General features: G+C 44.3%; 1 protein-coding gene across 1 annotated transcript in view; it reads left to right on the top strand.

Moving 5' to 3' along the window:
• Positions 1–248: 248 nt before the first annotated feature.
• Positions 249–19,617, top strand: part of LOC134339698 (breast cancer metastasis-suppressor 1 homolog) — a 32,617-nt gene continuing 13,248 nt past the window's right edge. Inside the window, exons 1-4 of the mRNA XM_063036417.1 lie at positions 249–707; positions 12,898–13,052; positions 14,959–15,049; positions 15,510–15,637. Coding sequence (XP_062892487.1) covers positions 12,902–13,052; positions 14,959–15,049; positions 15,510–15,637 — 370 coding nt within the window. The 5' untranslated portion in view covers positions 249–707; positions 12,898–12,901. The remainder of the gene's footprint in view (positions 708–12,897; positions 13,053–14,958; positions 15,050–15,509; positions 15,638–19,617) is intronic.

Raw genomic sequence — 19,617 nt, 5'->3', positions numbered from 1 at the left:
ACGTGGGAGCAGATCATCCTGTACTGCAGGGGGCAGCACCAGGTGGGAGCCGATCATCCTGTACTGCAGGGGGCAGCACCAGGTGGGAGCCGATCATCCTGTACTGCAGGGGGCGGCAGCACCTCGAAGCGGGATCGCTACGTCCCATCTTGACCTCCTGACGCCCCTCGTCACACACCACCACCCCGCCTCCGACCGTGGCGGCCCTCCCGATTGGTCGGAGCGGCCTGTCAGTCACCATCCTCCACGCCCCCACCCTCAGCTCGAGCTCCTTCCTGTTTTTTTGAAAAAAAAAGTTCCTTCAAGCTCCGGACAAACTGCCGGAGCGCTTCCCCCTCACTCTCGAGAATTAAATAAAAGCAATAAGCATTCCCTAATCAATTATTAATAAAGGATAAAACATCATAAAGGCGATTAAAAGTGAAAACCGACGGGTGATTTGACATGCACGACCATCCCCTCCGGCCGCGACTGGGACAGGCCGGCGCCTCCTGGAACCTTCCAGAGCCCGATGACCGTTACTCTTAAAGGCGCAGACCACCCCGTCCGGCTCCTTTAACTAGATTTAAATCTTAGCCAAAACAGGCATACATACTATATATATTTTTTAAAATAAACACTCCATCACCAAAGTAATATTTCTTTCTCGCATTGCCCTTTTGCACACCGCTTGGAAACTGGACCCTTTCAGCAGTGGCCTCGGAGCGGTGAGTCTTCTCCCTTTTAAAACTTTTAAAATCTCTCTCTGATTAAACTCGCTTTTTTATATAAAAAATAAATCCTTCTGAAAACTGTTCATTTTGAGGTGATTTCATGGTTTGCTGCCTCGAGTTTCGGCGCCATCTCTCGCTAGTCTTTGACCCAGCTTAAAGTTTGTTTCACTTTCTCCAGCTGGTTCTTTCCTACTCCAAAATAAAGTCAAAATTCACCCAGTCAATTGAAAATTACAAGTTTATAGTTGCTAGTTTAAGATAGCAATGAAAGTTGAATTGTGCCAAATAGTGAAAATTCATCCAGTCAATTCAAAATTACAAGCTTGTAGTTGCTATTATAACATGGCAATGAAAGTTGAATTAAAATGTTCAAGCTTTTTTTTATTAAAATGATTCAAAAAAGAGAAAAAGTCAAAATTACAAGTTTAGAGTTACTAGTTTAAGATGGCAATGAAAGTTGAATTAAAATGTGCCAAGCTTTTTTATTCAAAAATAAAAAATAGTCAAAATTCATCCAGTCAATTCAAAATTACAAGCTTGTAGTTGCTATTATAACATGGCAATGAAAGTTGAATTAAAATGTTCAAGCTTTTTTTTATTAAAATGATTCAAAAAAGAGAAAAAGTCACAATTACAAGTTTAGAGTTACTAGTTTAAGATGGCAATGAAAGTTGAATTAAAATGTTCAAGCTTTTTTTACTAAAATGATTCAAAAAAGAAGAGTCAAAATTGCAAGTTTATAGTTACTATTTTGAGATGACAATGAAAGTTGAATTAAAATGTTCCAAGCTTTTTTATTAAAATGTTTCAAAAATTTTTTAAAAAAGTCAAAATTCACTGAGTCAATTCAAAATTACAAGCTTATAGTTGCTACTTTACGATGGCAATGAAAGTTGAATTAAAATGTTCAATCTTTTTAAATTGTAATTATGCAATAGAACTTATTCAGGAATTAAAGTACTTAGTCTCACTGTAAAATCATCAAAGTTTTTCATTTTAAAAAAGTGCTTAAATTTATTTAATCATTCTGTTTGATTTAAATTTAGAACAGTCTAAAAGTTTTAAAGTTTGACATCAATTTTTTTTAAGATTTGAATTTTATTTGTTTATAATTTAAACTAATCTTTAATGTTGTAGTTGGAATCATATTTTGATTTAAAAAGTGGCAAGTCATGCTGTTTATTGATTGACCGATCGATTATTGATTTTTTAAAAAATTAAGCATGGGAGTGGGCCCTTCCAGCTCAGCGACCAGGCAGCATCTATGGAAAAGAGTAACCAGTCAACGTTTCGGGTCTAGAACCTGCGTCGGGACATCTAGCCCGAAACATCGACTGTTTCTTCACTTCCATGGACGCTGCCTGACCTGCTGAGTTCCTCCAGCATTTTGTGTGCGTTGCTTTGGACTTCGAGCGTCCGCAGACTTTCTCTTGTTTGTCGTGTTTAATCCTGTTCTGTATCTGACACTGCAGGTGCGTTTTTGTACATGTCTGTGGTTGATGGCACTGAGGTACAGAACGTGTACACGCGTGTCACTGAGTTGCAACGGGTGCAGAACTGATCTATCTTAGTAAACCTGGGTATGATGGAGTTTAATTGACTCCATCATTTGGCCATGAAAAACTAAGATCTGTTTGTCAGGCTGGCATGTCTGTAAAAGTACAGAGAGTAATTGCAGTACTGGTTAGCCCATGCTGTGCATACAGAGCAGAATTACCTGGGTGTTTTCTAGTGCTGACCAGGTGGGGGATGGCAGAGGGTGTGTTCCTGGGTTGGGTTGGGTTTTAATTTTATACTCAAGCATATAAGTGGGGTACAGACTATTTGCTGTTGGGTGTGGGTCTGTTTTTCACTATTGTGGATTGCTTTTCAAATGTTGTGGACACATGGCTGTCACTGTATGTAACTGGAGTACATAACCACACACTCGGGCATTTGGGCTTGTCAGCCGTAGCTGGCGGCTCACCTGGGAGAAGGAGCCTCCGCTGCCTTGTGGCTGTACCCACTCATGGGGAAGGCTTCGGGAGTAGACCCCCAGGGGGAAAATCTGGAGTGGAGGCCCCTAATCAGTCCTGTGTAGAGTTCAACACTATGATGCTGCTGGTGCCCGACTGTATCGGTCTGCGCTGTTCCTTCAGGTTCAGGTGTGTGGGGAGGGGGTGCTTGCTACGTGGGCGACAACTTGCTCTCCATATCGTACCGTGCTGGCTTGCGTATCCAGTCAGCTAGGGTGCGATATCCATGGTTGACCCTGACCGACGAGGCCTCGGATACGGTATATTGATATATGCCCATACCCACCGATATTGTACATCTGGCTGTGCGCCTCGCTTTGTAACAAAATACAGGCCTGCTATTGTGTTTGTTGTACCAGTGCACAGAAAACTGTCAGTCTCTAGTCTGTTGGTTCTGTGTCAGTTCAGCTCCCTCAGCTTGGAACAACTGTTGTCATCCATTGTGTTTCCACCATCATCTTGCTTGCATTGTATGTTCCACCACTGGCAAAAGTCAAGATAGCACTGTGGGAACTAGGCACCCCGATAAGTCGTCATGAAGGAGAGCACACAGATACCTTCCGGTGATTGTGGAGGACTTCAACAAGGACAGCTTGAACAAGTCTGTGACCAACTCCCACCAGAGGAGCCAGCATACTTGATCAGTAATACACCAGACATCCCACCCTGCAAAAACTCATTTCAGGGAGGGAGCGCCATCAATTTGCGGGAGACTTCCGGGAGGGGTGGGAAGTCTGCAAGAGAGTAGCTTCTTAGCAGCTAGCCAGCTAGTTTAAATAACATTAGCTGTGCTAATGAATGAATGACACCTGTTAAACTCACCTCAACATGCCCTTTACAGTCTTAACCCACAATGGGCAATAGAAAAGTCACTGTTGCAAACAGTGCAGCGAGCAACACTGTCATTATTTTGACCCCTATTAGGCAGGGGTCACTTTGGTGTAGTCTGGGGTGACGTACGTTTTATATTTTTTTTGGAACACTCTGCAATGGCGCGCGCTCTCTCTCTCTCTCTCTCTCGGTCGCTCGCGCGCTCTCTCTTGCTTTTTCCTCACTCGCTCTCAAAAAAAATTGATTTCCGTGGTATAGTATATAATTTGCGGGCGTCAGGGAGCCGCTATCAATATGCGGGAGACTCCCGGAAGTTCCGGGAGAGGTGGGATATCTGAATACACCACCGTTGACAACACTTACCATGTCTCCCCACACCCACACTTTGGCAAGTCCGATCACTGGCTGTACTACTTTTCCCAAGAGTCTGAGGACGGCAACACCCTGGTGAGATCTGTGAAGGTGTGGGAAAGGGAGGCTTAGAAGCACTTACAGAAGCACTTTGAAATGGTGATGAAGACCATATTAAGAGATTCATCTCTGGAGCTGAATGAATATGCCACAGTCGTCACTAACTTGATGGAGACCTGCGTGGATGAGTGTGTGCCCTCGAGACCATATTGAACATTTCTGAACCTGAGGTCTGGATGACCCAGGAGGTTTGCAGTCCACTGAGGACTAGATTTGTGCCATTCAAGAACCAGCGATACAGAATCCCACAAGAAGTCCGGGTGTGCCTGTGGAAGTCCACCGTGAGAGCGAAAAGGCAATTCTGTGTGAAGTTAGACGGAACTGGATCCATGACAACCGTTGTAGGGTTTGCATGCCATTACTTCCTATAAGGCAAAACCTAACAGCAAAAAATGGCAGCATGCTTCACTTCCTGATGAGCTCAGCACTCTTTGTGCATGCTTTAAAACAGCGAATCGTACCATGCATGGCAACTGGCAAACCCTGTAATCTCTGTCCCAGAGTCTCTTGCTTGCATGCTTAGCCCACTGCTCTACTCCCTCTACACTGGTGACACCAGATCATGATGAGAAGGCGTACACAGGAGTTAGACAGATCAGCTGGTTGAGTGGTGTAGCAACAACAAAGCTGCACTCAGTGTTTGTAAGACCAAGGAATTCATTGTGGACTTCCAAAAGGGGAGGTTGGGGAGAATACCTACCAGTCCTCATTGAGGGGCTAGTGGTGGAAAGGGTGACTAGCTTCGAGTTCCCTGTATCAACATCTCAGAGGATCTTTTGGGCCTAACATGTTGATACAATCATGAAGAAGGCCCGCCAGTGGCTGAACATGATTAAAAGTTTGAGGAGATTTGGTATGTAACCAAAGGCTCAGGCAAATTTCTACACATGTACCATGGAGAGCATTCTAACTGGTCGCATTACCATCTGGTGTGGAGGCTCCAATGTGCAGGATCGAACGAGGCTGTTAACTCAGCCAGCCCCATCACAGGCACAATTCTACTCCCCATCGGCAGCGGGTGGTGCCTTAGAATCAGAATCAGGTTTAATATTGCCAGGGTATGTCATGAAATTTGTTGTCTTAGCAGCAGCAGTCTAATCATAGAAAAAAAGTGAATTACATATATATTAAATAGTTAAATTAAATTAGTGCAAAAATAGACATCAAAAAGTAGTGAAGAAATGTTCACTCACAAGCAAGAGAAAATCTGCAGAAACTGGAAATCCAAGGTAGTGTTCATGGGTTCCATGTCCATTCAGAAATTTGATGGCGGAGGGGAAAAAGCTGTTCCTGAATCACTGAGTGTGTGCCTTCAGGCTCCTGTACCTCTTTCCTGATGGTAGCAATGAGAAGAGGGTGTCCCTAGTGATGGATGCTGGGGGTACAGCATATCCTGGGTGCTGGGGGTCCTTAATGATGGATGCTATCTGTCTGAGACACTGCTCCTTGAAGATGCCCCGGATACGATGGAGGCTAATGCCCACGATGCAGCTGATAACTTTACAACTCTCTGCAACTTACTTTGATCCTGTGCAGTAGCCGCTCCATACCAGCCTGTCAGAATAGTACATCTGTAGAAACCTGCAAGTGTTTTTGGTGACACCAAATCTCCTCAAGCTCCTGAAGAGGATCAATATGTTGGGCCCAGGGTAGATCCTCAGAGATATTGACACCCAGGACTTGAAGTTTCTCACTCTCCTTAGTTCTGATTCCTTCATGGGGACGGATGGCTGTAGTTGGGAGCTGAATTTCCAAGATTACACGTTATATTGGTGGGATAAGAAGGTAGGCAGAGGGGGTGGTGTGGCTCTACTGGTAAAGAATGACATCAAATCAGTAGGAAGATGTGACATAGGATCGGAAGATGTTGAATCCTTGTGGGTTGAGTTAAGAAACTGCAAGGGTAAAAGGACGTTGATGGCAGTTGTATACAGGCCTCCCAACAGTGACGGAGGTGGACCACAGGTTACAGTAGGAACTAGAAAAGGCGAGTCAAAAGGGCAATGTTATGGAGACTTTAACATGTAGGTCGACTGGGAAGCTCAGGTTGGTAATGGATTTCAAGAGAGTGATTTTGTTGATTGCCTAAGACATAGCTTTTTCGAGCAGTTTTTCATTGAACCTACTACGGAATCAGCTGTACTGTAATGTATTGTTATGTAATGAAACAGAGGTGATTAGGGAGCTTAAGGTAAAAGAATCCTTAGGAACCAGTGATCACAATATGATCGAGTTCAACTTGAAATTTGATAGAGAGAAAGTAAAGTCTGATGTAGCAGTGTTTCAGTGGAGTAAGGGAAATTACAGTGGTATGAGAGGAGTTGCCAAAGTAAATTGGAAGGAGCTGCTGGCAGGGATGTCAGCAGAGCAGCAATGACATGTGTTTCTGGGAAAAATGAGGAAGGTGCAGGACATGTGTATTCCAAAAATGAAGAAATACTCAAATGGTAAAACAGTGCGGCCATGGCTGACAAGGGAAGTCAAAGCTATTGTAAAAGTGAAAAAAAAGGCATACAACAAAGCAAAAATTAGTGGGAAGATAGAGGATTGGGAAACCATAGAAACTACAGTACAGAAACAGGCCTTTTGGCCCTTCTTGGCTGTGCCGAACCATTTTCTGCCTAGTCCCACTGACCTGCACACGGACCATATTCCTCCATACACCTCCCAACCATGTATCTGTCCAATTTATTCTTAAATGTTAAAAAAGAACCCGCATTTACCACCTCATCTGGCAGCTCATTCCATATTCCCACCACTCTCTGTGTGAAGAAGCCCCCCCTAATGTTCCCTTTAAACTTTTCCCCCCTCACCCTAAACCCATGTCCTCTGGTTTTTTTCTCCCCTTGCCTCAGTGGAAAAAGTCTGCTTGCATTCACTCTGTCTATACCCATCATAATTTTATATACCTCTATCAAATCTCCCCTGATGCTTCTACGCTCCAGGCAATAAAGTCCCAACCTATTCAACCTTTCTCTGTAACTGAGTTTCTCAAGTCCCGGCAACATCCTTGTAAACCTTCTCTGCACTCTTTCAACCTTATTTATATCCTTCCTGTAATTTGGTGACCAAAACTGAACACAATACTCCAGATTCGGCCTCACCAATGCCTTATACAACCTCATCAAAACATTCCGGCTCTTATACTCAATACTTTCATTAATAAAGGCCAATGTACCAAATGCTCTCTTTACGACTCTATCTACCTGTGACGCCACTTTTAGGGAATTTTGTATCTGTATTCCCAGATCCCTCTGTTCCACTGCACTCCTCAGTGCCTTACCATTAACCCTGTATGTTCTACGTTGGTTTGTCCTTCCAACGTGCAATACCTCACACTTGTTAAACTCCATCTGCCATTTTTTAGCCCATTTTTCCAGCTGGTCCAAGTCCCTCTGCAGGCTCTGACAACCTTCCTCACTGTCTACTACACTTCCAATCTTTGTATCATCAGCAAATTTGCTGATCCAATTTACCACATTATCATCCAGATCATTGATATAGATACAAATAACAATGGACCCAGTACTGATCCCTGTGGCACACCACTAGTCACAGGCCTCCACTCAGAGAAGCAATTCTCTACCACCACTCTCTGGCTTCTTCCATCAAGCCAATGTCTAATCCAATGTCTAATCCAATTTACCACCTCTCCATGTATACCTAGCGACTGAATTTTCCAACTAACCTCCCATGCGGGACCTTGTCAAAGGCCTTACTGAAGTCCATGTAGACAATATCCACTGCCTTCCCTTCATCCACTTTCCTGGTAACCTCCTCGAAAAACTCCAATAGATTGGTCAAACACGACCTACCATGCACAAAGCCATGTTGAGTCTCCCTAATAAGTCCCAGTCTATCCAAATGCTTGTAGATTCTGTCTCTTAGTACTCCCTCCAATAACTTACCTACTACCGACGTTAAACTTACTGGCCTATAAGTTTACTTACTCTGTAAGTTTTTAAAAGCCTACAGAGAGCAACTAAAAAAATCATTAGAAGGGAAAGGATGAAATATGAAAGCAAGCAAGCAAATAATATCAAAGTGGATAGTAAAAGTTTTTTCAAGTATGTTAAAAATAAAAGAAAAATGAGAGTGGATATAGGACCACTAGAAAATGAGGCAGGAGAAATAATAACAGGAGACAAGGAGATCGCTGATGCACTAAATGAGTATTTTGCGTCAGTCTTCACCAGGGCCGGACTTTAGGCAGGGCTCGGCTGGGCTGCAGCCCAGGAGCCCGAGCTGCAGAGGGGCCCAAAATAGGTAGCTATCATCATGGCGGACAAAAAAATACGAGAGTGGAGCACAGAAAAGAAAAAAAGAAACAAAACAAAAAGAGGACCGTGAGAAAGAAGCATTAAAAAAGACATTGAAATTGACAGAATTTCTTAAACCTGTTCTCGATGATGCAGCAGTACCATCGCTCTTGTCACAGTCTGAGACCGGTGGACAAACGGAGACTTTGTTCACCAGCTAGCGCTAGCACCAGTGTTAGCACAGAAGCACTGTCCTTGCCACAGTCAGCAGCTAACGTTGAAGAGGCAGAGAGCATGACTTTGGGATTCCCAACCACAGAGGCCTCCGAACAACCAAGTTAACGTTACCGCTACTGAGGATCCTTACAGCACTGATCCCGCTCCCTGGGGAAAGGAAACGTTAGATGATTCAGTCCGAGCGTACTGGGCTAAGAAAGGGCCAGAGTCCTGCCAGAATCAGGATGTGGATATCAAAGCTTTGGAACAAGTATACAAACAGCAGAGATGTTTTTTTTCTCCAAATTTGACAGCGGAAGAACAGATACAGAACTCCAAAACCAGTTTGAGTCAGAGTGTGTCTACTGGACCGACGTATTGAGAAGAGTGTTGGTGGTTGTGAAGTTTTTGGTCGAGAGGGGACTGGCTATCCGAGGCTCCAGTGACATATTTGGCAGGCCTGATAGCGGCAACTACATAGGCTCAGGACAGGCTGAGTCATCTTACTCTGATGTCACTTGAAAGTGATCTTGTTCGGAAACTGGATTTTAGTGATCTGATCAAGGGCTTTGCTGCGAAGAAATCCAGAAGAAACTAGGCTTTAATTTTGAAAAACAAGCATCTGACATTGTAAATATCTAGGCTTGTGTGTCAGTGCTGTTCCTGTTTTTGTGGCAATAAGCTAATAGTTGACTGTTTACAAACTTAGTAAGTAATAAGTGGTCGTTACTCTGCAAGCCACGCAGTACAACAATAGGTTAGTATGTGCTAGATCTCATTTTTCAAAAAGATTGTTGGAGTATTGTCGAGTTTCCTAGTTTGCCATAGTGCCATCTCTCTTGGCCTTTTTGTCTGTCATTTCCATTTTACTTTCTCAGAACACACGGCTGAGAAAAATACCGAGATAAAAATGCTTTGGCATTGTTTGGAAAATAAGACCTATGGTATGTGCAGCAAGAGCTAAATAAGGATTTAAGACTGGGTACATCATACTTCATCTCCCTCATAACTTTACGAAGCCAACTAAGCCTAGGTCAATTTTTGAGTGCTTTAGATGCTGTCCCTCAAACTAAGAATCTGCATTACTTTCTGTCCTCCCTCTTAAGGCCTGTAAGCTTATAGCCTACGTATTGTACTAAACCGATGTCTTGGTCCACAGCTTTGATATTTAGACCAGTACGACCTTTGCTCTTGTTCTTGCCTTTTTTTGCTTGGTACAGCAGCATTTTACGGTGTCGGCAGGGGCCCATCAGGGCCTCCAGCCCAGGGGCCCTGGCCCCACTAATCTGGCCCTGGTCTTCACTGTGGAAGACACTAGCAGTATGCCTGATGTAGTGTGTGAAGGAAGAGAAGTGGGTGCAGCTACTGTTACAAGGGGGAAGGTGCTCAAAAGGCTGGAAGGCCTAAAGGTACATAAGTTACCTGGACCAGAGGAACTGCACCCTAGGGTTCTGAAAGAGGTAGCATTAGAGATTGTGGTGGCATTAGAAATGATCTTTCAAAAATTATTGGACTCTGGCATGGTGCCAGAGGACTGGAAAATTGCAAATGTCACTCCACTCTTTAAGAAAGGAGGAAGGCAGCAGGAAGGAAATTATAGACCAGTTAGCCTGATCTCTGGTTGGGAAGATGTTGGAGTCAATTGTTAAGGATGAGGTAATGGAGTACTTGGTGACACAGGACAAGATAGTACAAAGTCAGCATGGTTTCCTTCAGCGAAAATCCTGCCTGACAAACTTTTTGGAATTTTTTGAGGAGATTACAAGTAGGATAGATAAAGGGGATGCAGTTAGAGCATTGACTGATTGGTAGGAGGCAGCGAGTGGGAATAAAAGGATCCTTTTCTAGTTGGCTGCCAGTGACTAGTGGTGTTCCACAGGGGTCGGTGTTGGGACCACTTCTTTTTATGCTGTATATCAATGATTTAGATGATGGAATAGATAGATTTGTTACCAAGTTTGCAGATGATACGAAGAAGGGGCAGGTAGTGTTGACGAAACAGGTAGGATGCAGAAGGATTTAGACAGATTAGGAGAATGGGCAAGAAAGTGGCAAATGAAATACAGTGTTGGAAAATGCATGGTCATGCACTTTGGTAGTAGAAATAAATGTGTGGACTATTTTCTAAACGGGGAGAAAACCCAGGAATCTGAGACACAGAGGGACTTGGGAGTCCTTGTGCAGAACACCCTGAAGGTTAACTTGCAGGTGGAGTCGGTGGTGAGGAAGGCAAATGCCGTGTTAGAATTCATTTCAAGAGGTCTAGAATACAAGAGCAAGGATGTGATGCTGAGGCTTTATAAGACACTGGTGAGGCCTCACCTTGAGTATTGTGAACAGTTTTGGGCCCCTCATCTTAGAAAAGATGTGCTGACATTGGAGAGGGTCCAGAGGAGGTTCACAAGGATGATTCCAGGAATGAAAGGGTTATTGTACACGGAATATTTGATGGCTCTGGGTCTGTACCCGCTGGAATTCAGGAGGATGAGGTGGGGGGGGGGGGGGGAATCTCATTGAAACCTTTCGAATGTTGAAAGGCCTAGACAGAGTAGATGTGGAAAGGATGTTCCCCATGGTGGGAGAGTCTAGGACAAGAGGACACAGCCTCAGGATAGAGGGGCGTCCTTTCAAAACAAAGATGCGGAGAAATTTCGTTAGCCAAAGGGTGGTGAATTTGTGGAATTTGTTGCCACAAGCAGCTGTGGAGGCCAGGTCATTGGGTGTATTTAACACAGAGATTGATAGGTTCTTGATTGGATATAGCATCTAATCTATATTGGAGGAGGGAGAAGATGGCGGCGCGACACAGCGCGCGTGACTGTTCCGAATGAATATCGTATGTGTAACTAGGGGCCGTGCACAATCCAGATTTGATGGAGACAGCCGTGAGAAGCACGGAGGAACACCTGGAGAAACTTCTGAAATGCCCGCTTCGCTGCCGCTGCTACTGTGCGATCGAGAATCTCCGGAGGGGAAGGCCCCAAATCCTCGGCTTTGCCTATTGCCTGTTGCCGGGGCCGGGGTCGAAGCGCTCGGCAGAGATGGCGCTCGGTGTCGAATAGGTAGTCGGAGGCTCGGAGTTTTTGGACGGACTCGGAGTCGGACTGTGGTCGGATGCTTCCAGGATGCTGCATCGGCAAGTTGGCGGCACTGGAGGTTCACCGTCTGAGTGAGATGATGGGACTTTCGAGAGACTCTGAGACTTTTACCATGCCCGTGGTCTGTTCTTATCAAATTATGGTATTGCTTTGCACTGTTGTAACTATATGTTATAATTATGTGGTTTTTGTTAGTTTTTAAGTCGGTTTGTCATGTGTTTTTTGTTTTATCATTTCTTAATGCATGCATTACTAAATGACAATAAAAGGGGACTGCATGTCCTCATACTCATAATAATCAAAGGTTACGGGGAGAGGGCCGGGAACTGCGGTTGAGGAAGAGATAGAGAAAAAGGATCAGCCATGATTGAATGGCGGAGCAGACTCAATGGGCCAGATGGCCTAATTCTGTTCCTATGTGTTACAGTCTTACTCTTTCTGAAGTCCACAATCAGTTCTTTGGTCTCACTGACATTGAGTACAAGGTTGTTACTATAATGTCATTCCCGTATGCCCTGTCGTCACCATCTGAAACCGTCATCCATTATTAAGTACCCTCACCACCCAGGAAATGGCCTGTACTCATTACTACCATCAGGGAGCAGGAACGCACACCAACATTTTAAGGAACAGCTTGTTTTGCTTTCCGTCATTAGTCCATAAACGTTACCTTGCTGTTCCTCTTTTGCTCTGTCTGTCTGTCTGTCTGTCGTGACTTGGAGTACTTTTCACACTGCTGCTGCAAAACAATAAATGTCAGTGATAATAAAGCTGATTGTGACCTCTGAGATTGAATAGTCAGTGTCCTGGATGGGATGGGTCTTCAACGTTGCCAAAGGAATCGCGAGCTGTAGATTGTCTGTAGTTGAGTCCCAGTGATGAGCTGAGCCATCCTAATCACCCGTGGAGAGCTTTATGATCTTGTCTTGCTGCGGCTAGAGCACCACACTGTCATTCCATATGTCAGTATGCTCTCTGTCGCACATCGAGCAAAGTTAGTCAGCAACTTTTGAGACGTATTAGCTCTCCTTAAGCACCTCAAGGCCCCATAGTCACTGTTGTGCCTTCCCTACTGTTGAGATTCCCAAGAGAGCTGAACTTGTGGATAAGTATTGATAGTTACTTGCTGGGATACAGCACCAGAGTGTACAGGTCTGTCACAACATTGGGGAAAACAGATCAGTTTATGTGGGGTGCATTTCACAGATCTGATGTTGCTTAACGTTGGAAGACAGTAAGCAGTCAGTGTGCGTGTGTGTGTGTGTGTTTACCTGGTTTTACATTTACTTTGCAGGACAATGCCTGGGCAGCAGCCGCAGAGAGACAAAGAAAAGGACGAGGAGAAGGCTGATGAGGAGATGGAGCAGGATTCCCCAGAGAATGAGGAAAGCTCGGATGAAGACAGCGCCAGTTCCTCCGCGTCTGAGGAGGAGGGCGAGGACAGCTCAGGTCAGCAAGTGCAAATGTACCCCTGTGCGATCCTGAGTGATTGTGTGTGTGATTGTTTAAGGCACGAATTAAATACAAGAAATAAATGAATCCAAAACAGTGAAATCTGCAGAAACTAGACAATTAATGCTTGAAAAGGCACTTTTTCATTCCTCCTTAGTATCTTCTCTCCTGACAGGTTCAAATAAAAAATCGAGGCTGCACTGAGCAATCCTGGAATTTGAAGATGTTTACCCATTGCAAACTAAAGCAGAGGATTTGAGGTGCACACTAATTGGGTTGACCAACGGTTGATGAAATCAAGTACCTGTTCTCAGAACATAGAAAAGTACAGCACAGGAACAGGTCGTTCGGCCCACAATGTTGTGCTGAACCAGCTAAAAAGCAAATTAAGAACGCTTCCAACAACGAATCCCTCCTACCTACACCATGTCCATAGCCCTCCAACACATTTATGTGCCTATCCAAACGTCTCTTAAAAGCTTCTGATGTATTTGCCTCCACCACCATAGCAGGCAGTACATTCCAGGAATCCACCACTCTCTGAGTAAAAAAACTTCAATCCCCCTTGAAACAACCTCCTCTCACCCTCATCGCATGCCATCTGGTATTAGACATTTCAAACCTGGGAAACAGATATTCTCTGTCCACTCTATCTATGCCTCTCATAATCTTGTAAACCTCTATCAGATCTCCCCTCAGCCTCCAATGCTCCAGAGAAGATAATCCAAGCTTGTTCTGCCTCTCGTTATAGCACATGCCCCCTAAACCAGGCAGTATCCTGGTAAATTTCTGCGCCATCTCCAAAGCCTCGACGTCCTTGAATGTAATTTGGCTAAAACGCAAAAATACTGATTCAAGCCCTATTTTCCATTGATTTCCATGCGGCTTTGGAAGAAGAGTGAGGCTTTCTTCCAGTATTCTGAGATGAGCTATTCTATTTCTTTCCCGTCCCCACCCGCCCTGCTGATGGATCTCTGTTTAATTTCGGGTCCTTGGGGTTCTGCCAAAGGCTCTCGGCCCGAAACGTCGACTGTACTTTTTTCTATAGATGCTGCCTGGCCTGCTGAGTTTCTCCAGTATTTTGTGTGTGTTGCTCAGATTTCCAGCTTCTGCAGATTTTCTCTTATTTGCGATTGGTTTCTAATGTTTTTCTGTTGTTCATTCTTTTGGGGTTCTTCTGTTTTTCGGGTTGCATACTGTTTACATTCTCTGATAGTAATCAGAACCACTTAAAGCATTTTTAAAGAGCTGAGAAACGATGCCAAGAGGTGTGTAGGCAAAGGAATGAAGAAGCCAAGATAATGCCTCCTGAAAAATCCTTCACTTTTATAGATAAGAAATTCCTTAGATCGGGAATAATCTAGTTATAGTTAACGTAATTAAAAATCACATCACTTGGGTCATGTACTAACACTTAACCAATGAAAGATGAGAAAGGTGATGAACTGTTAGTTCAGCTGCCTGTTAGTGGGGAATGAACCTCCACATATTGTGAAAAATACACGTGTTTGTTTAAAAAGTACAAATCTTATAAAAAGTATTATTAAAAAAACTGGTTTCCAACACCACCAACCAATTAACACAAAAAAGTAGCAGCTGGACACTTATCCACACTTACCGCACAGCTGTCTCTGAATGTTAGTGGTACAGAATAGCTAAATATGTGGCAGTCATTACACTTCACTCAGTCTTTCTACTAAAGATGTTGAGGCTTAGAAAAGGTGGTTCTGTGCATGAGAGGGGTCAAGTGAAGTAAGGCGAGCAGAGGCTTGTGTACCTCTCTCAGGCAGAGTGACCGGTTCCTGTGCTGTAAATTGTAAGTCATTTCACCCAGGTGACAGAGCAGCTAAGTAGCCGCCTTATTCCGACTGGTCTAATCTGGGCCGTGTTTTGCGTTTTCTAGAGATGGACGATGAGGACTGTGAGCGGCGCCGCACCGAGTGCTTAGACGAGATGTCAGACCTGGAGAAGCAGTTCACGGATCTGAAAGAACAGTACGCTGATTAGTTTCTTTTTGAATAAAATGTCTTCCGGTTCTCTCCTCTCCTGAAGGCGTTGCTTCCTGCTGAGCACAGATTCTTCGACAGTCCCAAAGATCGAGAGAGCGTTCTTGATGTGTGTGAGGCTAGGGTGTGGCGCACATACAGGAGTCACTGGATCGTGTTTTAAAAATGGAATTCCCTTTTTAGATTGGGTAAGGACAAAAGTCAGAACGGGCCGCGATGCTGCCCGCAGTTGAATAGCCAGCCAGACTAACTAACTACGCATATGGGCGAAGAACGGCTGCTTGGAGGGCGGAATTCACTCCCCGGCGAGAGTCAGCATCTTTAGGAAAGGAGGGCGAGAAGCCCGGCAAAGAAATAACTTTCTGCAGCTTAACAGCTTGCTCGGTAAAGGTTGGCAGAGGATTTGCTCTGAGTACAGAGGGTAAAATCGAGAGCTTCTCTTTTACAGACTGTACAAAGAGAGACTGAGCCAGGTGGAAGCCAAGCTGGACGAGGTGATCGCAGGGAAAGCAACTGAGTACTTGGAGCCCCTGGCTGTCCTGCAGAAGAACATGAAAATCAGAACTGAGGTAGCAGGTAAACAGAGGCACCTCTGAGTTAACCTCACACCTACTGTACGGGCCTGTCAAGTTGAGTACTGTGTGTCAGTGGGGATAGGGGGTAATTTTAGGCGTGGCCAATTAACGCTTGAACTCATCTGACAGAGCAAACTTAAGTGGTTAAAGCAAACAGATTATGTGTAATCAAAAAAAATGTGGTGCATGGAATCACTGAGTCTGTGTCCATTTTTTTTAAAGATCAATTGCATTGTTCCCATCCCCCTGCTCTTACCCACTTATTCCTGTAGCTGGGGCAGAGTAGTTTAGTGAAATTTTCTTAGTTTCTCTGTTCGATGCTTATTTATAAAGCCCAGGATTAGTACATGCTTCAGCAGTCCTGCTACCTTCAAAGTTTATGCACAATTATTATTGGATTTTTTTTGTTCTCAATACTAATACCTAATGTGCGTGGTTTTTCTGCCTACCTGACTGAATCACTTTGCATTTTTTAATGTTGAATTTCTTCCACCATGTCTCTGCCCATCCCATCAGCTTGTGTGCATCCACTTAAAATCTTCTTTCATCGGACACTTGGCTTTTAGGTTTTGTATCACTCGGGTAGTATTAAAAATTTATCCCTTGTACACCAATCCCATCTCCTATCAACGTGTATCACAAATAATGCAAATCTTGTCGCACACCTCCCTTCAGTCAAAACAAAATCCATGTTGTTCTCTAATCCTAGGGCAATGTTGCTTGTTATCCCAAACAAGAGAAAGTCTGTAGATGTTGGAAATCAAAGTGCTAGAGGAATGCAGCAGGACGGGCAGCATCTGTGGAAAAGAGTATAGTCGATGTTTTGGGTCAAGACCCTTCAACAGGACTGGAAAAAGGAGATTCAAAGTCAGGGTAAGAAGGTGAGGGGAAGGGTAGAAAGAGGCACGAGGTGACAGGTGAAACCAGGAGAGGGGGAAGGGTGAAGTTGATTGGTGAAAGAGATAGAGATTGCTGAAGAAGGGGGATTCTGATCGGAGAGGACAGAAGACCCACGGAAGGAAGGGAAGGGGGAGGAGCACCAGAGATGGGTGATGGGCAGGTGAGGAGATAAGGTGAGAGAGGGAAACAGGAATGGGGAATGGTGAAGGAGAGAGGAGAGGGGGAAATGGCAGAAGTTGGAGAAATTGATGTCGTGCCATCAGGTTGGAGGCTACCCAGGTGTTGTGTGTATTGCTTATTATCCACAGGTTTTTGTTTGCTAACAAGGCTATTCTGTGGTACTTCCATCAAATACTCACCATCAGCTGCCTCGTCCTCAACACCTTTCAAGAAGGCCATCAAGAGAAAAACTTAAATGATCAGACATGGTTTGTCATTAATAAAGTTTCGGCCTTCTTTCCTTTTCAGGTCCGCATTTATTTACAACCCACTGTAGTTTGGGGGACTGCTTTGTCTAGCTCCTTCACACCATCCACCACAAGCGGGACTTCCCAGTGACAAAACATTTTAATTCTGATTCCCATTTGTTGATCGATGTCTTCCTCTTATGCCAAGATGAGGCCACCCTCAGGGTGGAGAAGTGACGCCTTATATTCCATCTGCATACCCTCCAACTAGATGGCACGAATATTGATTTCTCCTTCCGGTAATCAAACTGTACCCACCTTCCCTATTCCCCACTCTGACTTTTACTTCTTCTCATCTGCCTATTACTTCCCCTGGGTCGCCCCCCCGCCCCCACTTCCTTTCTCCTATGGTCCATTTTCCTCAATAGGTACATTTATTATCAGAGAAATGTAAATGTATACAGTATACATCCCCTGAAATTCTTTTTCTTCTCAAACATCCACGAAAACAGAGGAGTGCCCCAAAGAATGAATGACAGTTAAATGTTAGAACCCCAAACCCCCCCACAGCTCCCTCCACCCACGCACAAGCAGCAGCAAAGCAACGACCCCTCTCCCCCACCCCCACCAGCAAAAAAACATCGGCACCCCCCATCGAGCACTCAAGCGTGCAGCAAAGCATCAATAAAGACTTGCAATACCCCAAAGACTACTCATTCACTTGGTAGTTCAACATAGCACAGGCTCTCTCTCCCTAATAAGGAAAAAGAGATGTCCCTGTTTTACAGTGAGAGGGGAGACATAACAAAACAACTCGCTCTCCTATCAGATTCTTTCCTCTCCAGCCCTTGACCTTTCCCACCCCCCTGGCTTCACCCATCACTTTACAGTTAGCCTTCTCCTCCCCATCTCCTTTTTATTCTGCTGTCTTCCCCCTCCCTCTCAGTCCTGAAGAGGGGTCTCAGCCCGAAACGTCAACTTCATTTATTTCCATAGATGCCGCCTGACCTGCTGAGTTCCTCCAGCATTTTGTGCGTGTTGCTTTTATTTATGTCTGTTAGTTTTACATAAACTATTATAACTAAGCCACATGATATTCCCAGGAACTTCCCAGAAAGTGGCATTTTCTGCTCAATCCATTTTGTTCCCCGGAACTCCATCCAGTAATAACTTTCCTTGTTGAACAAGAAGCATATAGACAAAGAAAGATCATCCTTGAAGATTTCTTCACTCAACACATTCACTGCCCTATTCACTACGCAGGAAATTAAAGTTGCATAAGGCCACTATTTCATAGCTCTTAGATCTCGTAACTAATTACTTTGCAAGTTATACATCAGTCGCCATCCCACCACTGTACTTGGTAACCTATAAAGTAGACAATATTTGACTCCTTTTACATCAGGGGTTTCGAACTTCCAATACCATTAAGCAAGGGATCTTTGGACCCCAGGTTGGGAGGATTCCAGGGGATTCTTGCACTTCTTGCCTAATTCTGTCCTGCCACAAAAGTGAAACTTTATACTTGATATGCAGGCACTTAACCCAGCAATTTATCACTTTTTGTTCTATGGCTCTACCCCTCCCCACCCCACCTTTGTCCTCTCCACTGGTTTACATATTTTCAGTTTGCACTTTGTTTTTCAGTCCATTGGCATCGTAATTCACTCAGCTTTGTCTCCAAGTAAGGATACCTAATGTGAGGGATGGGTTTCTGTAAAAGCTAACGAGACCCGAGCATATTCATGACAAAAGGGGGAAGTGGAAACTGTCCTGACCAATCTGCGTAATCAGAGATTAATGAGGATGGGAGAAGTGAATCCTTCTGGTAGAACTGAATGATTGCTCCTGTCACTATTACTCCTTCCTTTGGAGAATACCGTGTGAATGGATCATTTGCAGGCGGATTTCTGCAAGTGACAAGAGGGCAGTGCAAGCTGTGCTAACCTATACATTGCCACAACTATAATCAGAATCAGGTTTAATATCACCGCATATGTCATGAAATTTGTTAACTTTGTGGCAACAGTACAATGCAATACATGATAATAGAAAAAACTGGATTACAGTATGCATACATATATTAAATAGTTAAATAAGAAGTGCAAAAAAAATAGAAATAAAAATGTCATAAGGTAGTGTCCATGGGTTCAATGTCCATTCAGAAATCAGATGGCAGAGGGGAAGAAGCTGTTCCTGAATCGTTGAGTGTGAGTCTTCACGCTCCTGTACCTGCTTCCTGATGGTAGCAATGAGAAGAGGGCATGTCCTGGGTGATGGGGATGGGATCCCTAATGATGGATGCCGCCTTTTTAAGGCGCTGCTTCGTGAAGACATTATATACTTGTGAGGCATGGTAGCGTAGTGGTTAGCAAAATGCTTCATAGTACCAGTGACCTAGATTCAACTCACGCTGCCACCTGTAGATTTTCCCCAAGACTGTGTGGGTTTCCTCTGGTGCCCCAGTTTCCCACCCACAGTCCAAAGGTGTACCGTCTGGTAGGTTAATTGTAAATTGTCTGTGGACTAAATGGGAGGGATTGCTGGGTGACGTTGCTCGAAGGGCCTACTCCATGCTGTATCTCAATAAATAAATAAACCACTAACATGAATCGCGAAGTTTGATATTGGGTGGCACGGGAGCATAGTGGTTAGTGCCATGCTTTATAGTACA

This window comes from Mobula hypostoma, chromosome 30 (genome assembly GCF_963921235.1).
Source record: "Mobula hypostoma chromosome 30, sMobHyp1.1, whole genome shotgun sequence".
Taxonomy (NCBI): domain Eukaryota; kingdom Metazoa; phylum Chordata; class Chondrichthyes; order Myliobatiformes; family Myliobatidae; genus Mobula; species Mobula hypostoma.
This window is presented reverse-complemented; position numbering and strand designations above follow the sequence as displayed.